Source organism: Heloderma suspectum, chromosome 3 (genome assembly GCF_057233095.1).
Source record: "Heloderma suspectum isolate Gila_16-S chromosome 3, 16-S_ref, whole genome shotgun sequence".
Lineage (NCBI taxonomy): Eukaryota > Metazoa > Chordata > Lepidosauria > Squamata > Helodermatidae > Heloderma > Heloderma suspectum.
In genome coordinates, this window is record NC_139460.1 from 139,500,011 (window position 1) to 139,524,154 (window position 24,144).

At 44.3% G+C, this 24,144-nt stretch overlaps 1 protein-coding gene across 1 annotated transcript in view; it reads right to left on the reverse strand.

Moving 5' to 3' along the window:
- Positions 1-14,499, reverse strand: part of UBAC2 (UBA domain containing 2) — a 116,175-nt gene extending 101,676 nt beyond the window's left edge. The window contains exons 1-4 of the mRNA XM_084844703.1: positions 14,286-14,499; positions 3,283-3,410; positions 1,549-1,668; positions 376-482 (exon numbers count right to left, since the gene is read on the reverse strand). Coding sequence (XP_084700829.1) covers positions 376-482; positions 1,549-1,668; positions 3,283-3,410; positions 14,286-14,316 — 386 coding nt within the window. The 5' untranslated portion in view covers positions 14,317-14,499. The remainder of the gene's footprint in view (positions 1-375; positions 483-1,548; positions 1,669-3,282; positions 3,411-14,285) is intronic.
- Between the last annotated feature and the right edge of the window lie 9,645 nt (positions 14,500-24,144).

Genomic DNA, 24,144 nt, shown 5'->3' on the forward strand with positions numbered 1-24,144 from the left:
CCACTGCCCAGGTCACCAGAGCAACACTCATAAGATTTTGCCTCACCCCAATTCACCACCCTCCCCATAATCTAGCTACAGTTGCATGTAGGTATGCATGACCTGTTAAGCTAGACTGTGGATGGGAATGTGCCCTGGAAAGTATGGACAGACATCTGTATTTGGATGTGCACTCGAATGCCTAACTCCTTTTGTAGCCAAGTAGTCAACTCTATATGACTAGATCAGGGCAAGGCAATGTTAGGCTAGTAAGTAATGGCAAGAACACCAAAAGATTATCTGCACATGAAATGGTGCCTTTCCTTTTAAAACTACATGATTTGAAATTAAATTTAAGATAGCCAGAGCTCAGCAAGCCCCTCAGCAGCTACTCACAATCCTGAAGGCAGACTACTGATGGTGAGACCAAAAGAATATTCAACCGCTTCTACCAGAAGAAGATCAAATAACACTGATAGCATCCAGGAGCCCAGCAAATATGACTGAAAAATAGAAACAGAAGGGGTCAGAATCAAGCCTTTCTAGATTCAAAGATGTTTTTTAGCTTTCATGGCTTTAGATAGAAAGTAGTATTGAAAGGGGTCATAATCTAGAGAGAAAATATCACAATCCCCAACATTTATTAGATTTTTATTATCGCCATTTCCAAAGCCTTCTGATAACACAGCATCTGATCAAGATTTTGAACATTTCATGCAGACAAAACTAGGGTATTTGGCCATATTAGCAAGGTTAGACCTTTGAGCTGGCAATAATGCCTTAGAAAATCAAGTAGCACATAAAGCGCAAAGTCTGGAGATGTAGGGCTTATGTGGAGAAACTGCAGATGGAATCTGAAGGGATTAAGGGAGGCACCTGCAAGTCCTTGGGAGACCTGAGTTCTATTGGCATAGGCTACAGAGGCACCACGCACAGACCCTGATACTAGTCCAAGGCCTAGCCACCCAGAGCCCCCTGAGATGGAGCCTCTCAAGCACCAACCCCTGGCCCAGAACCCCCAAGGAGCCACTACCCTCACCCCACTAGGATCTCCCATTTTCTATCTCCTACTTGGTGAAGGCACCAATGCACTCAGCTGAAAGTAGCTGAGTAGCAACAGAGTGCAAAGTTCAAGGCATGAAAACTACCTCTTTAAAGAACTACATCCCCAAAGAGGCCCAGTCTGGGATAGGTAGCCAGGTGAGGAAATAAGGCCTCAGTTGGGCTCCAAGACCTCATTAGAACAAATTGTTTACTCAGAACTGCCTAAGGTCCTGCTGTCATAGAATCATAGAATAGTAGGGCTGGAAGGGGCCTACAAGACCATCGAGTCCAACCCCCTGCTGAACGCAGGAATCCAACTCAGAGCATCAAGTGTGACCCTTTCCACTACCCTGATCTATTCTTTATTAGAAGAAAGCAAGGAGCATTCCCAAAAGCAAATACAAAGTGCAGTTACCTAGGATATTCAAGTACCCTTTGTACTAAGAATGGGGAGGGGAGAGAGATACAAGAGGATTTAAAATATATTACCTGGGAAACATGAGAGGAAATGGAACTTGAACTTACCGAAAATTTTCTGCTGCCATATCTCCTTTCAAATATCCTAAAGTTGTAGATGAGCAAGCTGCTGCAGAATGTGTCTTTGAGATCAAGACATACCGTTCGTCCACATACTAGCCTCCAAATCTAAAAAAAATACACAGGTATTTACCCTTTTCTTAAGATATGATAGTTACTGCTTATGGCTTTGATATGAAACTTTACAACAATAGTAGAAAACAAAATTATGTATGAACTGTCAATCGTTCTTTTTCTAAACTATTTTACAAGAACAAAGTGCTCATATAAATACATTTACAACTTTTTTTTTCTTTTTTTTTTTTAACAACCTTCACCTTATAAACTGCACATTAAATGAAGTCACACTTTCCTGATAACAGTTCTACTGCACCTACATAGGGAAACTTTGAGAACCACTGGTCTGTAGCACTATAAATCTGCAATACTTACAAGCCCACAAAATGCTGTTAATAATGGTCAAAAGGAATCCTTCCATAAAGGACATTGCTATTTCTGGAACAAGTTATTATCTTGCGCCCCCTTTTAAAGACAAACCACAAAAGGAAATAAAGGGGGTTCAGCACTCTCTACGCACTCATATTTTGAAATTTAGCAAAGTTTACTACAAAGATTTGTGCTTGTTTTATCATCAGCTTTTTTCTCATGACCCAAACATTAAACATCAGGTGCTCATTTCAGAAGTAGGCCCACACTGCATGTGATGGTAGCAAACTGTGTCTTGTGAGTCTGCCTCAAATCATGTATAAAGCAGGGGATGTGGTATCTGTCTGATTTAAAGAGCAAAAAGATCACAAAGATGGGGAGCACTAAAACCTCCCCTCATCCTGCCTGCTGTTTATCTGCCTGCACTCTGTTCTCCCATCATTATTTTTCCTTCATCCAGGCTCCTACATTGTAAGTAAATCCATCTGGGAGAAAGCACTGGAATGCATAATGGAAGCAGCATAGGTATTCCCATCACCACCAGCAGCAAGCAATATTATTCTGTTTAACATAACTATAACGGCAATTTCATGTAAACCTTTGGCCTTTGAACAGAGTCTTACAGAACTGATTATTAATTGATTAATATTTATGTGAGCTTACCCTAACTCATGGATAAATTAAACAAACAAAGCAAACAGAACATATCCCCTTCAGTGGGTCCTCTCTTGCAAACATGAATGCTCCTTTACTATTATTTATATTATCTGAGTGCTGTGTGTTAGGATTTCAAGCCATTGTGGGAAATATCCAAAGTTGCAGGTCTGTGAGCGAAGGGGGGGGGGGGCACCACCACTTCCATTCCACGAACCACCAGCCCCGCCAATTCCATTGTGCAAACAGCTCGCACAGCGGAGATTTAGCACTTCTACGGGAAAGCCCTGAAACGAGTGGGAACACTCGTTTCTTGAATGGGGCAGGTTGACTAAGCTCCCTTACGTGAGCTCTACTGACCAGCCCCGTTCCAGAAATGAGTGATTTCACTTGTTTTGGGTTACCTCCAGAAGAGCTAAATCTCTGCAACACAAGTGGTGGGCGCCACTTGTGTAAGGGAATTGGTGGGGCTAGCTGTCCGCAGGCAATCACCATTGGATACTGCCCTAAGATTTCAATTCTGGAGCACACAGCACATCTCAGATATCAAAAAAAGAAAAGAAAATCTAAGCTATGGAACTCCTGGCCTATAAAGCTATCACTCTCCTACATGTGCAGTATTACAAATGAATCACCACTTACCTGAAATTCCTCTTTTACTTCTTGCAGATTGTATGCGAAAAATTTCTGATAATGTTGAAAGAGTAGAGCCAACAGAAGTGAGAGCGTGCTTGGTATTATTAAGAGGGCCTTTGACAGAGGTGCTTTATCTTTAAAAGAAATATATATATATATAAATATACAATAATGTCTCAGCTACAGAGATAACTTGAAAACAAGTTAAAGAATGAACATGATTTGCAACCAAAATTAAAAGCCCACCATTAAAAAAAAGGCTACCATTACCTATTAATTTTATTTGTGATTAAAATAAAGCAGAGTAAGAGAGCTATCCTATGGTCCCTGGACAAGCATCCTAGGGATGACAGGATGCCTGAGAAAACCCTTTCCAATACTGCTCCGGCCTCGGAAAGGGGAGTCAAGATCCATTCCCCAATCTGGACCCCTCACAGCTAGCACAGCAAGAATTGCACTGGCTGCTTCTTTGAGGTCAAAAAAATCAACCTCAGAGATTGGGAAAAGGGAATGTTCTGGTGGGCAGAGAGGGGAGGAGACCGGAGAGGCCAGGATATGGTTTATCCCTTCCTCTCTGAAGCACCCTCCCTAGACGGGCTAAAAAGCCCATCTAGCGAAAAACTCAAAGATCAGAGGGCGGGGAGGCAAACATTGCCTCTGCTGTTCTTCCTACCCTGCCGGCTTCAGCCTGGAAGGGCATAAGAATCTTGGAAGCCTCCGAGTTTGGGGCCTTACGAGCTGCAAGAGTGTAGTCCATAGGATTGCGCCCCTTAAACTATTAATAGACCTTTCTACCTTCTTTTATTGGAGTTCTAGCTAGAGATGTGAACACTTGGAAAAGAAACAGAAAAATTAGGTGGATAAAGATACCCTCCCCCACGCCCCAGAAAACTTCCCCCCCATTTTTCCAATGGAAAAAACTGAGATTTGGAGGAAAACTGAAAATCACACTCATGAAATATTTCCTCTTTTGGGATGAATGAAATGTTTTTAAAGACAAATACCTGGTGCACATAACAGCAGCAAATCATGCATTAATTAATTATCCCACTATTTCGATCACCCCAATTGGAGGTTATTCTGTGATGTGCGAACCCAGACATTATGGGTTAATTGCGGATTAAACAACCAACAGGTAACCTAAGAACTAATCATAGGTTAACTGTGGATTGTTTAACCCATGATTAACCAATAGGGTCTGGGTTCACACATCACAGAAGATCAGGCCAATCAGAGGTTGCAAATTCAAACTGGCGGCAGCATGCATCAGGCACATACTGCAGCAAATAATGAGTTAATTAACCCACAATTTGCCACCATGCAAAAAGGGCCAAAGTTTCACTCACTCAAAATTTGTAGCATGAAAACATTTCTATAAGACAATCTGCAGTATTAAAGAATGAGGATTCCTATGTATGCTATAAAGTCAATGTTATCCATGTTGTAAAGTTTAACTTGCTGTCTAAATATGCTGTTAGTCCTTAATACTGCAACTGTATAAGACAGTTAGTCTAAATAAAACACTTTATTTTGCTGATTACATGTGGTTTCTATTTTCAGCTCTCTCTCTCTCTCTCTTTTTTTACTATTTTTCAGATAACAATAACTGAGATGCATGTGCTTAGGTTGCATAGGATGCAGCAGTTTGCATCTCTTTCACTAGTAAACAAAGCAAAAGGTGGAGGAGGAAAAACATGACTGATGTTGAAGCCACAAAGTCTGCATTTCCTTGCAGTATTAAGATACAACGGGGAAGGAGGTTGTAGACATTCAAATTAGGTTCTACCAGGTGCTAGGATAGTTGGAATCTCCTCCCACATTCTATCTTAAGACAGTGATTAAATGCAAACTCCATGACTTCAACATCAGTCACTTTTTTTCTCCCCACCCCATTTTGCTTGCTTTACCATCTTGCCTCATGAGTCATGAACTGAGAAGCTTGCACACTATTTTGGGACCTTTGTGTTGACCTAATAAAAGGTATTTTCCTAATATGGATTTTGGAATTTATCTTATGGCCAACACAGCTGCCTGTGTTTTTCATATGCTAAGTTATAGCTGAATCATTTTATGATGTTAAAGCAGTAAAATAAATTTAGATTTGATAAGAAAGTATTTTAAATAAATAAACTATATATTGAATCATGGTTTTCTTTTGATAATCACTGAACCCAATCCATATATATTGTTCTGTTTGTCATGCACAGTCTCCTCTGCATGCATCTTTCCGTGAATTACTCTGCTCCAGAGGTAGGCAACATGGTATCTACAGGCACCAATGTGCCTGCAGACACCTTTCATGGTACCTACCAAGGTGCCCTACCCCTCCCACCTTTTTTTTTTTAATTAACACATTTTCTTACTAGCAACTGGGATTGCAGTGAAATAGGTTTCTGTTGGTACTGTTTAGTGTGCTGAGGCTCTGATCCCACCTCTATCTTGTACTCAGTCTTTTGGGCAGGTTACTTGTCCTTTGCCATGCCTCCCAAGGCAGCCATTTTGTGGTAGTGCCCAGGTCAGTTTCTCAAATTGCCAAATGTGTCCACAGCCCCAAACAGCTGCCTACCTCTGCTCTGCTCCAAAGGAAACTACTTTAACCAAGACAGGTATATTCACTGAGCATTATGAGATCGTTTGTGAGTATATTCAGGATAGGCCTTCATTTCATAGAATCAAAGAATAGGCCTTCATTTGAAACATGAACAAGGACTCTGTCTCAGAACTGTTTCTGAAACTGCCTCAAGTCTGGACACGTGAAATAGCACTCGCCAACATTTCACAGATTAAAGTAGGGACACGAATAACACCACTATTCTCACACTGGTGACCCGTGCCTAACACAGCCTTCCCCAAACTGATGCCATCCAGATGTTTTGGACTTCAACTCCCATCAGCCCTAGCTAGCATGGCTAATGATCAAGAATACCTGGGAGTTGTAGTCCAAACCATCTGGAAGGCATTAGGTTGGGGAAGTCTGGCCTAAGCCTTCCCACCCTTCATAGTGCACAAGGCCCTATTCTTGGTCTGTTGTATTTATTTACATTGCAATAGAGATACAAACTGTTTATCAGTACTTGCTCATTAGTGTTCAGTTTAGACATATCCACCTTTAGCATACAGGAAGTGAACATTTGGTTAGTTTTACTTATATCACAACGTAGAGGAGGCACAGCTCAAACCAACACATAAATGTGAGAATCAACCACAGTGGAAAACACAGCTGTTTGTAAAATCTCTAGTGTAGGAAAACATTTTAAACATTAAAAGCAAGGGTGGCCATATTGGCTATAAGAAAAATCCCAAAATCCGTATTAGGTTGGCAAGAGAAAAAAGATGTCATGACTTCAGCATCAGTCAGCCTTCCCCTCCCCTCCTCTTCTTCGCCACCCCCAGCTGCTTTTTGTAACATCTTGCCTGAGAAAGAGAACTAGAGATTTCAAAAGCCTGCACAGTGTTTTGTGATCTTTGGGTTGGCCTAATTAAGATACTGTCCTAATTTAGATTTTAGAATTTTAAAACATTAATACATGCCAGTTTTTAAGATGTCACAAATGCTGTAACACTATAAGATGATTTCCTGGATCACAAAATGTCCTGTAGTTGAGTAGCAAGGATAATGCTTCTGAAACTGTACATGTTTGAATTGCACAGATTTAAGAAAATATTCTAAATTGTCTAGGTTAAAAAAAGGTTCCTGAAATCATTTATAGCAGGATTCTTTTGGCAATCGGAGACCCTCTTCTATCTTGCCTTCCTGGGATATACACATGTGGACATTCCCTTTTACAATTATAGGGAGTGATATTAATAATGTATTATCTGCTCTGAACTTCCACGCATGAGGTTATCTAAGTGTCTATGGACATTACTATGTAAAGTGTACATTCAATGTGACCTATTCTTTAGTAAGCGTGTTTAGGATTCTACCCGTGGCATTCACAACAGCAACACCGAACACAGAATTTGTGGCATGGTATTTTGATTTCTTTTTGTAAAACCTAAATGGAGATCTAAATATAGGGCCAAAATACATGCTCTGTAAAATATATATAAACTGGGCTCTGTGACCAATCTGGTAAAATCACAATTTACAATATATAGCATCAGACAGGGCAATTTTTCCAAAACCCTGGTTCTGAAAATAAATATATCAATAAGCACACACCAGTTTGAGTGGCTAGGTGTCCTTCTTTAAAGATAACAATCCTCTATTCTGAAGAACTGGCAGAGAACAGTCCTTTATTTGAAGAGGTGTCTAGTCAGATTCTGGTTTAAAGTCAAAGAACCATAAGAGCAGGGGTCTTGAAGATGCCGATCAACAGTTAGTTTCTGGACAGGAGACTGAGCAGGCACGCAGGTCACCTGGTCACAGTCTTCTCTACTATGGCTAGATATATTGTATTTCTATTTAAATTATAATTATTATGTCTAAATTTTCACCTACAGACACACCGCAAATATTATGCAAATTGGTGTCCTTTCCCCCCACTTTTTCGGTGATGCATTTCCTCTTTTTTGTCAATGCATAAGTGGTCACCCTACTCCCAGTGCAATCTTACACATGTCTACTCAGAAGTAAGCCCTATTGGGTTCAATGGAACTTACTCCCAAGTAAGATTGTATAGAATTACAGCTTTCTAGGAAAATTTTGTACTTATACAATTTGTTAAATCAAGAGGGGTAGTGCGCACAGTATAAGAAAATGTTCAAAGACTTGATCCTAACCAACAAGAGATGACTTAGTGGATGACTTAAGTAGCAGTTACAGGAACTCTGGGGGAAAGCGATCATGTTGTACTTGAGTTCTTGGCTCTAAGGGAAGCAAAAGCCGAGTGTAGTCAAACGCATACCCTGGATTTTAGGAAAGCTGATTTTAATAAACTCAGAACAATTATCAGTAAGGTCCCATGGCAAGCGACGCTAACGAGAAAAGGAGTCCAAGATGAGTGGGAGCTTTTAAAAAAGGAAATTCTCAAGGCACAATCACAAACAATTCCAACAAGAAGAAAAGGTGGAAGACAACAGAAGAAGCCAATGTGGCTTCACAAAAAGCTTAGGGATGACCTGAAAACAAAAAAGGACACATATAGGAAGTGGAAAGAAGGCCAAGTAACAAAGGAAGAGTACAGGCAGATAGCACAGAATTGCAGGGATGGCGTCAGGAAGGCTAAAGCTGAGAATGAGCTGAGGTTAGCAAGGGATGCTAAAAACAACAAAAAGGCTTTCTTCAGCTACGTGCATAGTAAAAGGCAGAGGAAAGAAATGGTGGTTCAGCTATTAAATAAGGATGGCAAAACGATAACAGATGACAAAGAAAAGGCAGAGGTGCTCAATTCCTACTTTGGCTCAGTCTTCTCCCAAAAGAGGGTCTATGACCCCCCTGGCAAAGGCGAAGTACAGGCTGAAGGGGCAGGATTGCAGCTTGAGATCGATAGGCATATGGTCAAGGAACACCTCATTACTTTGAATGAGTTCAAATCTCCAGGGCCAGATGAACTGCATCCTAGAGTCATAAAGGAACTGGCAGAAGAACTCTCAGAACCGCTGTCTATTCTCTTTGAGAAATCATGGAGGACGGGGGAAGTGCCAGATGACTGGAGGAGGGCTAACATTGTCCCTATCTTCAAAAAGGGTAAAAAGGAGGAACCTGGGAACTACAGACCAGTCAGTCTGACATCAATCCCTGGGAAAATTCTGGAGCACATGATAAAGGAATCCATCTGGAAGCACCTTGACAACAATGCCGTGATTACTCAAAGCCAACATGGATTTGTCAAAATCAAGTCCTGCCAGACAAATCTGATCTCATTTTTTGATCAAGTCACCTCCCTTGTAGACCGTGGGAATGCTGTAGACATCATATACCTCGACTTCAGCAAAGCTTTTGACAAAGTGCCCCATGATATCCTGATGAGAAAACTAGCTCAAAGTGGGCTAGATGAAACAACGATCCGGTGGATCCACAGTTGGCTACAGAATCAGACTCAAAGAGTGCTTATTAGTGGGACCTTCTCAAACTGGGGAGAGGTAACGAGTGGGGTACCGCAGGGCTCAGTCCTGGGCCCAGGGCTCTTCAACATTTTTATTAATGACTTGGAGGAGGAGGTGCAGGGAATGCTGATCAAATTTGCAGATGACACCAAATTGGGTGGGATAGCTAATACTTTGGAAGACAGAAACAAAATTCAAAGTGATCTGGATAGACTGGAGCGCTGGGCAGAAAACAATAGAATGACATTTAATAGGGATAAATGCCAAGTTCTGCACCTAGGAAAAAGGAACCAAATGCACAGTTACAAGATGGGGGATACGTGGCTCAACCACACTACAAGCGAGAAGGATCTTGGAATTGCTGTCGATCACAAGCTGAATATGAGCCAACAATGTGATGTGGCTGCAAAAAAGGCAAATGCTCTTTTGGGCTGCATTCGTAGAAGCATCGCTTCCAAATCCAGGGAAGTACTAGTTCCCCTCTACTCAGCACTGGTAAGGCCTCATCTGGAGTACTGTGTCCAGTTCTGGGCAACACACTTTGAGAAGGATGCAGACAAACTGGAGAGGGTGTAGAGGAGGGCAACAAAGATGATCAGGGGGCTGGAAACAAAGCCCTATGAAAGGAGACGGAAAGAACTGGGCATGTTTACCCTTGAGAAGAGAAGACTGAGGGGAGATATGATAGCACTCTTCAAGTACTTGAAAGATTGTCACAGAGAAGAAGGCCAGGATCTCTTCTTGATCATCCCAGAGTGCAGGACACGGAATAATGGGCTCAAGTTACAGGAAGCCAGATTCCGGCTGAACATCAGGAAAAACTTCCTGACTGTAAGAGCAATACGACAATGGAACCAATTACCTGGGGAGGTGGTGGGCTCTCCCACACTGGAGGCCTTCAAGACGAGGCTGGACAGCCATTTGTCAGGGATGCTTTGACTTGCATTCCTGCATTGAGTAGGGGGTTGGACTCGATGGCCTTGTAGGCCCCTTCCAACCCTACTATTCTATGATTCTATGATTGATTCTATGATTCTATGCCCTTGGCTGCCTTGCATCTGTTATTCATTTCCCCCCCCACCACCACCATTTTGATGTTTTCTGCCTGCTGAGAATAAGTATTCTACACAAATGCAGTAATTCAAGGAAAGGTTCTAACCCTGAAAAAAGGGCTATAGAACATTTGAGTGGTGGAACTCCACAGAAAGTGTTTTGTAGATTTGTGCAATTCAAAGCCCACTTAACAGTCAACTGTAGTATTACAGTCTGATTGAATACATCCAAGTGTTCCAAAACACACTATTATTTATTATATTTATTTATACCCCGCCTTTTCCCCAGTAATGGGACACAGGGCGGCTTACAAAAATTAAAACATATGAAAATATACAAAAGTTAAAATATAAATTAAACAGTACAATTAAAATTATATTAAAACATTAAAACAGCATTTTAAAACAGCATTTTAGCAGCTTATCCCCAGGTTCCAACTATGTCCCAAAGGTCTGCTGGAACAAGAATGTTTTAGCCTGGCTCCAGAAACACATCAAGGAGGGAGCCATCCTAGCCTCCCTGGGAAGGGTGTTCCACAGCCGTGGGGCAGCCACTGAGAAGGCCTTCTCCCGGGTTCCCACCAAACGTGCCAGTGACAGTGGTGGGACTGAGCGAAGGCCCTCCCCAGAAGATCTCAGAACATGGACAGATTCATAAGGGAGGATACGGTCGTTCAGATAACTCGGACCAGAGCCGTATAGGGCTTTATAGGTTATAGTCAGCACTTTGAATTGTGCCCGGAAACAGACTGGAAGCCAATAAAGCTGTTTTAACAAGGGAGTTGTATGCTTCCTGTAACCAGCCCCAGTCAACCGTCTGGCAGCAGCTCTTTGAACCAACTGCCATTTCCGAGCACTCTTCATCAGCAGCCCTATGTAGAGCACGTTGCGGTAATCCAAACGGGATGTAACCAAGGCATGTGTCACCGTGGCCAGATCAGACATCTCCAGGAACGGGCGCAGTTGGCGCACTAGTTTTAACTGTGCAAAAGCACTCCTGGCCACTGCTGAAACCTTAGCATCCAGGCTTAGGGCTGAATCCAGGAGCACCCCCAAACTGCGAACCTGAGTCCTCAGGGGGAGTGTAACCCTGTCCAACACAGGCTGAATCCCTATTCCCTGATCTGCCTTTTGACTGACCAGGAGCACCTCTGTCTTGTCTGGATTAAGTTTCAATTTGTTCTCCCTCATCCAGTCCATTACTGATGCCAAACACTGGTTAAGGACAGAAACAGCTTCCTTGGAATCTGGTGGAAAGGTGTCATCAGCATATTGGTGGCACTGAACTCCAAAACTCCGGACAACCTCTCCCAGCGGTTTCATGTAGATATTAAATAGCACAGGGGACGGAACAGAACCCTGAGGGACCCCATAAGCTAACGGCCATGGAGTCAAACAGGCATCCCCCAACACCACCGTCTGAGTTCACCCCGAAAGGAAGGAATGGAGCCACTGTAAAACAGTACCCCCAAGTCCCATCCCAGCAAGGCATCCCAGACGAATACCATGGTCGATGGTATCGAATGCTGCTGAGAGGTCCAGCAGAAGTAACAGGGACACACTCCCCCTCTCCAGTTCCCGGCACAGGTCGACCAAAGCTGTCTCCGTGCCATACCCAGGTCTGAAACCAGATTGAAATGGATCAAGATAATCCATTTCATCCAGGAAACCCTGGAGCTGGGAGGTCACCACACGCTCTAATACCTTGCCCAAAAATGGTATGTTAGAGACTGGACGATAGTTATGTAGTATGGTGGGATTAAGGGAAGGCTTCTTCAACAGAGGTCTCACAACCGCCTCTTTTAAGCATAATGGAACAATACCTTGTTCCAAAGAGGCATTAACCACTCCTGTTATCCACTCAGCCAGTTCTCCTCTGGCCTCTTTAATAAGCCAGGAGGGGCAAGGATCCAGCATACATGTGGTGGCTCTCACCACTCCAAGGATCCTGTCCACATCCTCGGGCTGCACAAATTGAAAAGAATCCATCAACACTGAACAAGCAGGAGCCAAAGTGACATCTACAGGATCTGCATCAACTACAGCATCCAAGTCAGAACAGATCCGAGCGATTTTATCAGCAAAGTGCTGAAAGATGCCCAAATCTGAAAGATGCCCTTTGTCTCCATTTTTAAATGCATCAATTGTGAGGCATGAAGGGAGTTGTAGGCCAAAACATCTGGAGGGCTACAAGTTGTGCACCCCTCTTGTAGGCCAAACAACTACAAGCGTCTTGTCCACATCTTCAGGCCTGATCCCATATAACTAGAGCAGATGGTGCATTGGACACCTCTCCAGATACTGTACTAAAAGCTGCATTCAAGTCTTCATGAGGCTGAACGAATTTATCCTCACAGTGCTTCACAAAATTATTCAAGCAGGCCTCTAAGACTTCTAAATGAATGTGAAACAGCTGCGGTAAGCATTAGGCTCATGCACTTCCCCCCTTCTCCTCCATGTAATGAATGTTGTTCCCTTACTGACAGTTCATTCTCCCCCACTGAAACCAATGGGAGTGAAATTACCTACACCAGCTTAAGGCTGGCATAGGTTTGGGACCTGATCTGGGGACACGTTGGGGGGCGCAAGGGAGCTCTGAATCTGATGGAATCCATGGCACCTCCCACCTTGCTCCATTTCGGGGCCTACCACAGATAGAAACACCACTGGTGGTAGATTTTTGCCTTCAGAGCTTTCCACAAGTGCACGGGAGGACTCTGCTGCAGATGTTGCACCCTGCTGGTGGGGCTCCTCTCTGCTGACGAAGCAACACTCCATTCCCATCCTAGCTCCCCTCAGCCATTCTTCAGAAGGGGTTAGGATTTCTCCCTTAGTTAGGGTAGCATTATCAATATTAAATACAGAGTTAACTGACTTTTTAGTGACTACTGGCCCAATCCTGAGATGGCGAGATAGCATCACTGATGCAATGAATATGGACTTGAGCACACTCCGGGAGAGAGCACAGGACAGGAAGGCCTGGCGTGCTATGGTCCATGGGGTCATGAAGAGTCGGACAGGACTGAACGACTGAACAACAACAACAACGGCACAATCCTATGTCTTTACTCAAAAGAAATTTCCACCCATTTCAATGGGGCTTGCATCCAACAAGCTGCAAACGATTTGCAGCCTTCATTTGTCAAGGTTTATCCCTCAACAGGATACAAATCCTGTGAAAACCGAAAGGTGTTAGAATCACTACTCACTGCATGCATAAAGTTGCACTGAACAGCTGGAGGGGAAAGAGTCCTACTTTACAAAGAAAACTCAGTGTGGTGTGAGAAAGGGGTGTGTGTAACTAACCCACCACCAAGCGATCCCAGAATAGGTGAGCGGTTGGTGAGAAGAGTGAAAGAGATGCTGCCATCCTGTACACGCTTACTTGGGAGTAAGCCTCTTCGAATCCATTCCAGAAGAGTAACCGTGCTAAGTCTGTTGCAACAAGAACAAACAAACGAAAGAAGCCTTGCGGCATCTACAAGACTCGACAGATTTATCCTGACATAAACTTTCGCGCACTAGAACCCACTGCGTCATGTCCCTGAAATGCATCCTCAGCTGGTATTATCGACGTATTACGCACAGTCATCCACTGAACTAACTCAGCGGCACTTCCTTCCGAGTAAAGGACACGCAAAGTGACAGGATCGGGCCGCGCGGCGGCCCAAGGTTCACTTCGGGTAGGGACTCGGGAGGAGGTCTTGGGCTGGGCGGTAGATTCCTGCGGTGGGGAGGGACGAAGAGGGCGGGAAGGGGAGGAGATTCAGCCGCGCCCGGCTCGACTAACGTTAGGGGGAGACGAGCTGGAGGGAGAAGAATTCCTCCCCCGCGCACCACCCGGCTCCCTCCAGGCGCCCTCACGGCGCAGTCCCTCCTCCAGGCGCCGAGCCTGCGAGGAGGGGAAGAGGACGGAGAGAAAGAAACCGCCCAGGGGAGGGCAGGGATGGGGGTGTCGGTACTCACACAGCCCGCTGGAGCCGGTGCTGGGGAACATGGTCCCGGGCTGAGCGGCGGGAGAAAGGGAGCGGGGAGAGGCACCCCCTGACGACAGGCCTCGTCGCGACGGTCGCTTCTTCTCTCCCACGCGCCCCCTCAGGGGGAGCCGCAGCGCCTTCCCCGGCCGCCGCTCGGGCGAGTCCCGTCTGGAGGCCGAGGCGCCTCGGCAGCGGCCGGGCCCAAGAGCGGAGCGCTAAGGCGGCCGGGATGGGTCAGCGCCGGCCGGGACCGGCAGGGCAGGGAGACCCCGGACAGCGCCCCCTGCCGAAGCCGCCACCTCTTGCGGAGCAACCTGGCTGGGGCAAGGAACTGGTCCGGGGCAAACGCCGAGGCCCCCTCGAGGATGCGATAGACGCCCCCACCCCCCCGGCGGTCTCCTTCAGGCACAAAAGCCCCCTTCCCCAACTCGCTGTGGGCGTGAGCCAGTCAAGCACGTTACCGCATGCGTTACTGTTCGTAGGCCGATCCTAGCCGTGCTTGCTCGGAATTAAGTCCCACTGAGCTCAGTTACTGGCGTGTAAGTGAGCGCTGGGATGCAGCCCCTTGCTATCAACCTTTCAAGGGGTTGTATACCCTCTCAACCCGCTTGCATGCATAGACGCATGGGAGAGGGGGAAAGTACATTTAACCCAGAGGGCGTCCAAAGTCATGCCTGATCCCAGTCATGTTTACTTAGAAATTAGGGCTGCATTTCTAAGTACACCTACATGGAGTAATTCCAATAATCCATACAGTGTAATACATTTATTAGGACAACTCAGAGATAACAAAAATGTGCAAGCTTTCGAGATCTCCAGATCTCTTCATCAGGAAAGGTGTTATGAAAAAGGGGGTGGGGGAGGCTGACTGGATGTTATAATCAAGGTGTCTGCATAGGCAGTCTTAAGATGATATGAAGGAGGAGAGTTTGCAGACATTCAAACTGGGCTGTGTGCATGTGTGAGGTGATGTGATCGTTTCAGTGCCCTTAGGACCACTGGAAAAGAGTAAGTAAAAGACTGGCAGATCCTCCTTTTTTGGAAATATAAAATCCAGCTGTTATGTGGAGTAAATATAATTTTGTGAACCACCCAGACACCTTCAACTACTGTGGAATATAGATATTAAATAAATAAATGCTGAGGATTGCAACCTTGCATGGAAAGGTTCTTCAAGTGTATTGAAGAAAAATAAATTACGTTCAATAAAACATACTGTGTAGCTCTGCAGCCTACTGGAGCCACTTAGCCAACCAGATTATTTCTTAGAGATGACAATGATCCAGTTAATAAAAATAAGAGAAGTTTTATTTATCAACCAGGGTTCACAAGATACAAGGCCACTCTCTGTAACTCTTATTGTCACATGCCCTGTTCCCAGAATAACTCCTCACAAACAAACATACAACCTCTGACTTGAAGTCTCTTCAGCTTGCTTCAAGGATGGTCTCTTTAGAAATACCTCCATCTAGAGGCTGCTCCTAGAGATACATAAGGCATACATTCCAACGTTCTGTTATGATATTTAGGACTGGAAGGGGAAGCAACCCTAAGTATTAATGTAACTATGCCATGCCTTAAAAAAAAGCAGTAACAATTGATGTCTGCTGCTGAGCACAGCATCAAAACAATTCCCCATTCCAGTGATAAAATCATCTGGCAGCTTCATGACATGGCTGCAGATGTTCATGAATAGCTGTTCAGAGGCATTCAGGAAAGAAAAGCTGGTACTTCTCAGTACAATGAACCAAGCGGATGAGGCTTCATAGTGGCCTCTTGCCCTATTTCTAACACTTCAGAAGCAAGGATCCTTTTTCCTCTTCAAGATATTTGTGTTACACAGAGAATCAGGAAGCAAATATCACTCCATCAGCTGTTTTTCTCCCTTAAGAGATGGCCACAGCAGGAAAGCATATTTCTAAAAGGGTTGGATAATATGGCTACCAGATCCCTTTCAGCCTTATAATACTGAAATCATACTAATTTTGCATAAAATCTTGCAACTATGGCTACTAACAGTTCTTGAAGCATTTTGTCTGGAACAGCACTGGTGATTCAGAGAGGCTATTCTGGGTTCAATTGTTCAGATTGCAAACTCAGGAGTTTGAACAGAAGAATGGCAAGTGGAAGGGCAGCATAATCTTTTCCTTTTGGTTGTTTTTCTACTCAAAATTCAGCCCTCCCCACAAGCAGCTTTTCCTTCCATGGAGGAAAATATATGGGAACCTATTTTTCCCCCATGGAGACAAAAAAACTGGGAGGGGAGCTTTAATGGAAAAACTGTCAGAAAGGAAAAGTTGAAGCAACCCTCCTCTCCTTCTGTTGTTTTCATTCAGACTTGCAGCTTCTGAAGACCACCTTTGGTTGTATAAAAAAACACACCTAAAGGTGAAAGATACAACTGCCTGTAACATCTTGTTTGTTCACATTCATCTCTTGTTACCCTTGCATCTCCCGTTCTTTATCCCGATAATAGTTCCTCACTGGCAAACCTTATATTATAAACTCATTGAAGCAGGGTTCCAAACACCTGTAAAGCATTGTACATTGATGGTGTTGTACTATATAAATAATAATTCAACTCTCAGTCACCACATATATTCAGAAAAACAATTTAAAAGGAGCTTTATACTTCTCAAGATATATACTTGGTGTAGCCCCTGGACTGCAAGGAGGTCAAATCAGTCAATCCTAAAGGAAATCAACCCTGAGTGCTCATTGGAAGGACAGATACTGAAGCTGAAGCTCAAATATTTTGGCCATCTAATGCGAAGAGAAAACTCCCTGGAAAATACCCTGATGCTGGGAAAGATCGAAGGCAAAAGGAGAAGGGGACGGCAGGGGATGAGATGGCTGGATAGCATCACCGATGCAATGAATATGGACTTGAGCACGCTCCGGGAGAGAGCGCAGGACAGGAAGGCCTGGCGTGTTATGGTCCATGGGGTCACGGAGAGTCGGACACGACTGAACGACTGAACAACAACAAGCCTTATAAGAAATAGCTTTCAGATCTATAACCTATCTGTTAGTCTTCAGGTTCCTAAGGAAGATTAGAGTTTTATCATATTGTTGTTGTTGTTGTTGTTCAGTCGTGTCGGACTCTTCGTGACCCCATGGACCATAGCACGCCAGGCCTTCCTGTCCATTGCAAATTAGAAAACAGACCCCTCTCCCTCGCAGTTGGCATGGAAAGAACCATGCCAACAACCTTGGAAGAAGAGGAAAGGGGGCATTCTGGTGGCTGGGGATGGGGGAGACCGGAGAAGTCAGGATACGAGTTATCATGAGCAACCTCCAGCTTCCTTCCCTCCCCCTCTGAAGCACCCTCACTAGACAGGCTGAAAAACCCATCTCGCAAAAATCAGGAAAGACAGAGGATGGGGACCTGCCCTGCTGGCTCCTGCCCTGCTGGCCGACAGGGCATAGGAACCTCAGAAGCTTCCGAGTTCAGGGACTTCCGACCGGCAAGAGCATAATCAGTAGGATTACGTCCTAAAGGTGCATACAGATTAACTTTTAAAAACAACAACAACACTTTGTCATTCCGGTGCATCCATTCCTTTCTGGGGCTGAGATCAGGTAAAATCTACCTTAGATTCTGCACGCAGGTATTTGGACAAAGTAGTTTCATGTTCTCTTGAGCTATTAGGTTTTGCGGCCTGCAATGATTCTGCAGTTAGCAATGTTAGCAATGCCTCCTTTGTTGCTCTTTAACCATTATATATTTACAGAAACAATGGTAAGAAGAAACAGATTTCAGAAAAATGACATAAAATTCTAGCCCTCTTTTTTCAAAGAAAAAAGACATCCCAAGGCACAGGAGAAGAGGAATGACTAAGCACAATCCTTTGCATGTTGAGACATAAAAAGTCCTATAACTCTGAACATGGCTATCTGGGGAATGCTTGGAATTGTAGAACTGTTTACTGTATGAACATGCATAGGATTGTATCTTAACTGATATAATGGTTGTAGATACATTCTGCATGACATTATATTCCTTTTGTCCTCCTTGGGTCATCACAAACACAACTTCTTGTGCCTTTCCTGCATATACAGTACGTATGATTTGCCTAATGGTACAATCATAATGAAAACTGTCAACAGAGAGGCAGGGCATTATATGTGTGAGCAGGGATGCCCCAACCCATTTTTCTGTGTAATGTGGAAGAGTATATGGTGCCCTTCCCCTCACCCAAAACCAAGATGCATAGTACCCAAGGGTGATAAAGCCTCTGCCTGGGAGTATAATAATAATAATAATAATAATAATAATATAAAAGCAACAATTTGTTGCCTTGCAAAATAGCTGCCTGAGGAGGCTGCCTCATTCTACCTAATGTTAGGTCAGCCCTGTGTGTGAGTGTGAGTTGCTGTTTTTCTTTACTTGGACAGTAGTCCCATCATTTTGTTCTGCTTATTTCTTTCCCTTCTTCTTTGGCTTCCACACCAAGACCAAGATGAGTTTCCCAATTAATTCTGGGAAAGCAGTTTCATTCACTAACTATTAAAATTAAAAGATTTGCCCATCAATGCAAAAAAAAAAAAAAAAGAAAAGAAAAAGAAATCTCACATGTCAAGTTTCCCAGGATTTATTTTTTATATTTATTTTGCTATTTCTTTATTACACTTTAACGAACGTATATATAATGGCACACTCATTATAGTGCTGGGATTGTGCCAACGCAGTCCCAGCTCTATGACATGTACACCTTAAAAAACATACTGTGTGAAGCAATCCTTATAGTTTATTTTTAAAAGGACAGCTATTATTTAAAACAGAGTTCTTAGTGTAAAACTTTAAAGCATCATTTTTGCACAGATATGCCTGGGATAATCATAGAGCTTTTAAGAGGTTGCCCCATTTTAAGAGGTCAGAATGAAACTTGCCTTCAATTTCCTATTTCAATAGACCTTTTAATGTTTTTGTTTTGTTTATCCTTCAGAGTGGAAGTGAGAGTTGCCCCTAAATATCAATAAAGAAACACAAGATTTTAATATCACTGTGACTGGGCAGCAGGTGTCCTCCAAAGCAAAAAGTAGCAACAAAGACAGGAGTGAATGCTATTTCTAACTTGGGTCTTATATTGTGTGAAGAGTTTGTTTTTGAACATTTAAAAGTGCAACCTATTTGCATGCAAGGACAAGCCTTCTGTACGCCACTGAATTCTGGATTTGGCCTGGGAAGATGTTTGAGGGGGCAATCCTGTGGTCCCTAGACAGAGACTGGGGGGCCATAGGATATTTTGGATTCCTGGATCCAAGGCTGGAGATAGCGCTCTGACCTCAGAGCCAGGAATCCAAGCTCCCCGCCCCCTCCCCCCTTGCAGCCAGCACAGAAAGAATTGCACCCGCTGCTTCTCTAAGATCATAAAAGCAACCTCGGAAAGGAAGGAAAGGGCCATTCTGGTGGGCATAGACGGGATGAGACTGGGGAGGCCAGCTTACACTGTATCCCCAGGCATTCCCAGTCTCTTTCCATCCTGCTCTGCAAAGACCCACCTAGACGGGCAAAAAATCCCATCTAGCCAAAATGCAGAGTGGGAGGAGTGCGGAGGCAAAGAACACCTCTGCTGCCCCTCCCTCTCTGCTTTGGATGGACGTTAAGCATCAGATAGGATTGTGCCCTAAAGGTAACACCCTGGGTTTATTTCATCACAATCAGATGTTGCAAGAAGAATGTTTCAAGCATATGCAAATAAGGTGTTTCATACATCCTTATGAAGGCAACATACATTTATCTCTTGGATTTTTACAGTATTATCTTTTGTCTAGGATGAAATTCCTGAGAAAAATTAATGCTGAAGAAATTAATGTTAGGGAATAAGGCAAGTCATTACTTCTGAATAAAAGTGCAATCTTATGGGATGCAATCTTATGGGACTGCATTTAGGTGCAATCTTATGGGATGGGCGTACACCTCCGAACTCGAAGGTTTACAACCATCCAGAGCAGGAGGAGTGTAGAGGTGATCTTCACCTCCCCGCTCTTCCTGCTCTGTATTTAACTAGACAGGCTTTTTAGCCTGTCTAGCTGGGGCTCTGAAGGCCTGTGGATCCACATCTCCCTCTTCTAAGGTCACAATCCTATGCATGTTCAGACTGAAAAACATCCTACAAATCCCAGCATTCTCCACCCAGCATGCAAACATGCATAGGATTGTGGCCTAAGTATCATTTTCCATAGTCAATTATCAACTTCTGAAAATTGCCACCCTGGAAACCTGTTGATGGGTGGGGTAAAAATACCCTCAATCATTCAAGCAACCAAGCCTTTCCTGACTTGCTCCACCTTACAAGTCTCAAACTGGTGGGGGAGGAGGGTGGCAAATACTCCTACTGCTTATGTTCAGAAGACAGTACAAACATCATCCACAAAGTGGAATGCGCAGTAAGAGGCCATTTCCACTTTCCCATGCATGTCATGCATGCCACAAAGTTCTGTAAGGTTCCAATTGAAACTATTCTACCCGTTCAAGGATAATTAAACAGCATAATGGATATTCTGGGCTGCATGAGGAGAAAGGTGCCAAATACACATCATCAAACTAAAAGATTGAAGTTGTCTGCAATGTTTTTGTACTGGATAGTAATCCACAAAATGAATATATTGCTAGTCAAACATAGGAGATGGCTTATTATAGCCCCTGTGAATCACAGGACAGGTTTCTTTCCCAATGAAGAGGGAAATGATATTTAGTAATTATGAAAGATGTTGTGCTTGTACTGAATATAAAGTGATTAACTGAAATAATGCATGAGGCAAAAAATAGCAGAAGAGACAAAGGGAGTAATAATGAGAAGCTTGAGTGATGGAATGTAGGGAGTTGGCAAGGTGCAGAGGGAGTGTAGGAGGAGAGGAGAGAGATAATGCCAAGTCTGAAGTTGTGCAAACTGTCATGCCGTCAATGAGATTGATATTACAGAAGAAATGAGAAATATGTGGGAGACGATTGCCTAAATAGAACCACAAGGAATGAAGATGTATATTTTACTAGAGAGAGATTATTTCATCATATTTAAGTTAAACACCAGGCCCTGTTATCACTTATGCAATGTTTACACTAAAGGAATTCCTTTCATGCCAGTATGATGACTAGTCATGCTACCAGTGAGTATGAAATCAGAAGGAAACACAAAAGATTTGGAGAATGTATTGCTCAGATTAGATAGATAGATAGATAGATAGATAGATAGATAGATAGATAGGGTTTAGAGCAAAGGCAGGCAACCTTTTTTCTATCAAGGGCCACATTGCCACATTGGAATTCTGTCAGTGAGCTTGGACTGAACCAGTGGTGAGTGGAGCCAAAGCTGGCAGGCAAAGCCAAAAGGTGGAACACTATGTTGGGCTGGGTAAGTGCAAAATCCAGAGTGTTATAAATACATCTTTGAGTCTTCTAATCTGCAATGTAACCTGCTCTCCTTTTTTGACGGGGTGGTATTTTGACAAACTGATTTACCAACAGAAAAGGTATTGACCAAACTGCAAGCAAGAACCCATGTGTAAATTGTCTTGCTGGGTGCTTTTTTCCTACAGTTCTCTACACTTTCTCATCTGTCTCTGACTCATCCATCTCAACAATGAGGCTGAAGGGTGGGCCACAGATTCTCCACCCTTGGTTTAGAATAAAGTAAGCTTTCAACTTACTGAGTGTCATGGCCCCGCCCTTGAGCCATAGCTCAGAGAGGGAGAAGTTGATTGAGTCCATGGCCACTGTACTGCTGGCTGAAAAAAGCATGCTCCTGATACTGAACCCAAGGCTGATGACTGTCAAGCTACAGACACTGTGACAGAACCTTCAAGGACACAACCCAAGCGCAATTCACCCAAGGAGCCATGCACCTTCTGCTTCATAACATGTGTTCAGCAGGACAGGGAATATACCAGGCAAGAAGCCACTGAGACATAGAAGTGCTTGCCTCTAGCCCAGGGTATTGTCCCTTTAAGAAGCCACACTGCTCAGGGAGGTTGTGTGGGAGAGTTATAAGCCCTCAGTCATCCTCCAACTTTTGTCAGAGCTGTCTGTGTTGCTGCCAATCTGGCTGCCCTGCCCCATTGATTACTGCTGAGGATAGGACAGAACAGCTCGTTCCAGCCCACTGATGCAGAATGGAGGCTCTCCAGAAACAGCTTGCTCTGCTAGCATCCAAGAACACCAAACTGCAAGCGCACTTGGAGGCCATTGCAACACCAGGTAGAGCAATACCTGTGCCCCCACAGCAGGGCCGACCCTATAACGAGGCAGCCTAATGTGGGTGCATTAGGAGGTGTGGAATGGGAAGAGTGGCAAATTGCACCTCTCTCCCCCCGCAAAAGGCTGGCCACCGCCTCCCAGGCCATGCTGCCTGCCTGCCTGCCTCCCTGGCTGGCCGGCCATCCAACAGTTTGTGCCTGCCTGCTCAGGAGGTGGTGGCAACTCCTCCTCCTCCTCCCTTCCTGCTCACCAGCACAGTGGCCGGCTGCTCCAGCCTTCTGCCCCAGCTGTGGGGTTCCTGGGAGAGTCAGGTGAAATATCATGAGGTTCTGAACTGTTGTGGGAGCGGCCAGGAACTCTTGCAGTATTTCAGCTGACTCCCAGGAGGCCTGCAGCTGGAGCAGAAGGTGGGTGCGGCAAGGAGGGAGGGAGCCGTCACTGGCCCACCCACCCACCCACCACCCAGAAGAAGAGGCTGGGGGCCGTGGCAGTGCTGCCGCCAACAACACCAGGGATGGCAGTGCCACCTTACTTGAGGCAGCAACATGGCTTGGGCTAGGGCTGCCCACAGGGCAGGCGTCTCATAGATCTGCTGGATAAATTTGCTGGGAATCCAGGGGCTAGGCCTCCATTACAGAGTCCCAGAGACTTTGCCAGTACCTGCCCCCATCAAAGCTCAACCTTGGGAGTGCCCAGAAACTCCCTGTCCTCAGTGATCTAGGAACCACAGTCAAGGGATCAGGTGTGTGTGTCCCAATGAGAGCTCTCATTGGTCCTTTCCCCACTAACCTATAACTCATGTTGGCAGGCAGGTGCCTTTCAAGAGGTACCATCAAACGAATCAATGGACGCATAATTGTAGCAAAAAGCAGATGAAACTCAGGATAAGAATATGTTTTCTATGCAAAAATGTAGGTACATATACTCCAAACTATATGTCTGATGAGGCTTTACAAGTAGCTCACGAAAGAAGGGAAGCGAAAAGCAAGGGAGAAAGGGGAAGATATATCCAACTGAATGCAGAGTTCCAGAGAATAGCAAGGAGAGACAAGAAGGCCTTCTTAAATGAACAATGCAAAGAAATCAAGGAAAACAACAGAATGGGAAAGACTAGAGATCTCTTCAAGAAAATTGGAGATCTCAAGGGAACGTTTTGTGCAAAGATGGGCATGATAAAGGACAAAGAAGGCAGGGACCTAACAGAAGCAGATGAGATTAAGAAGAGGGGGCAAGAATACACAGAAGAACTATACAGGAAAGATCTGAATGTCCCTGATAGCCATGATAGTGCGCAAATATTTTGGCCACCTAATGCAAAGAGAAAACTCCCTGGAAAAGACCCTGATGCTGGGAAAGACTGAAGGCAAAAGGAGAAGGGGACGGCAGAGGATGAGATGGCTAGATAGCATCACTGATGAAATGAATATGAACTTGAGCATGCTCCGGGAGAGAGCGCAGGACAGGAAGGCCTGGCGTGCTATGGTCCATGGGGTCACGAAGAGTCGGACACGACTGAACGACTGACCAACAACAACAACAATACACCAAACTAAATTTGCTGTAACAAGTGAAAGCACAAAGTCTCAGGTTGACATTCGTATCTTGAAAGTACAACCAGGTGTGGTAATATCCAATACAAATTTACATA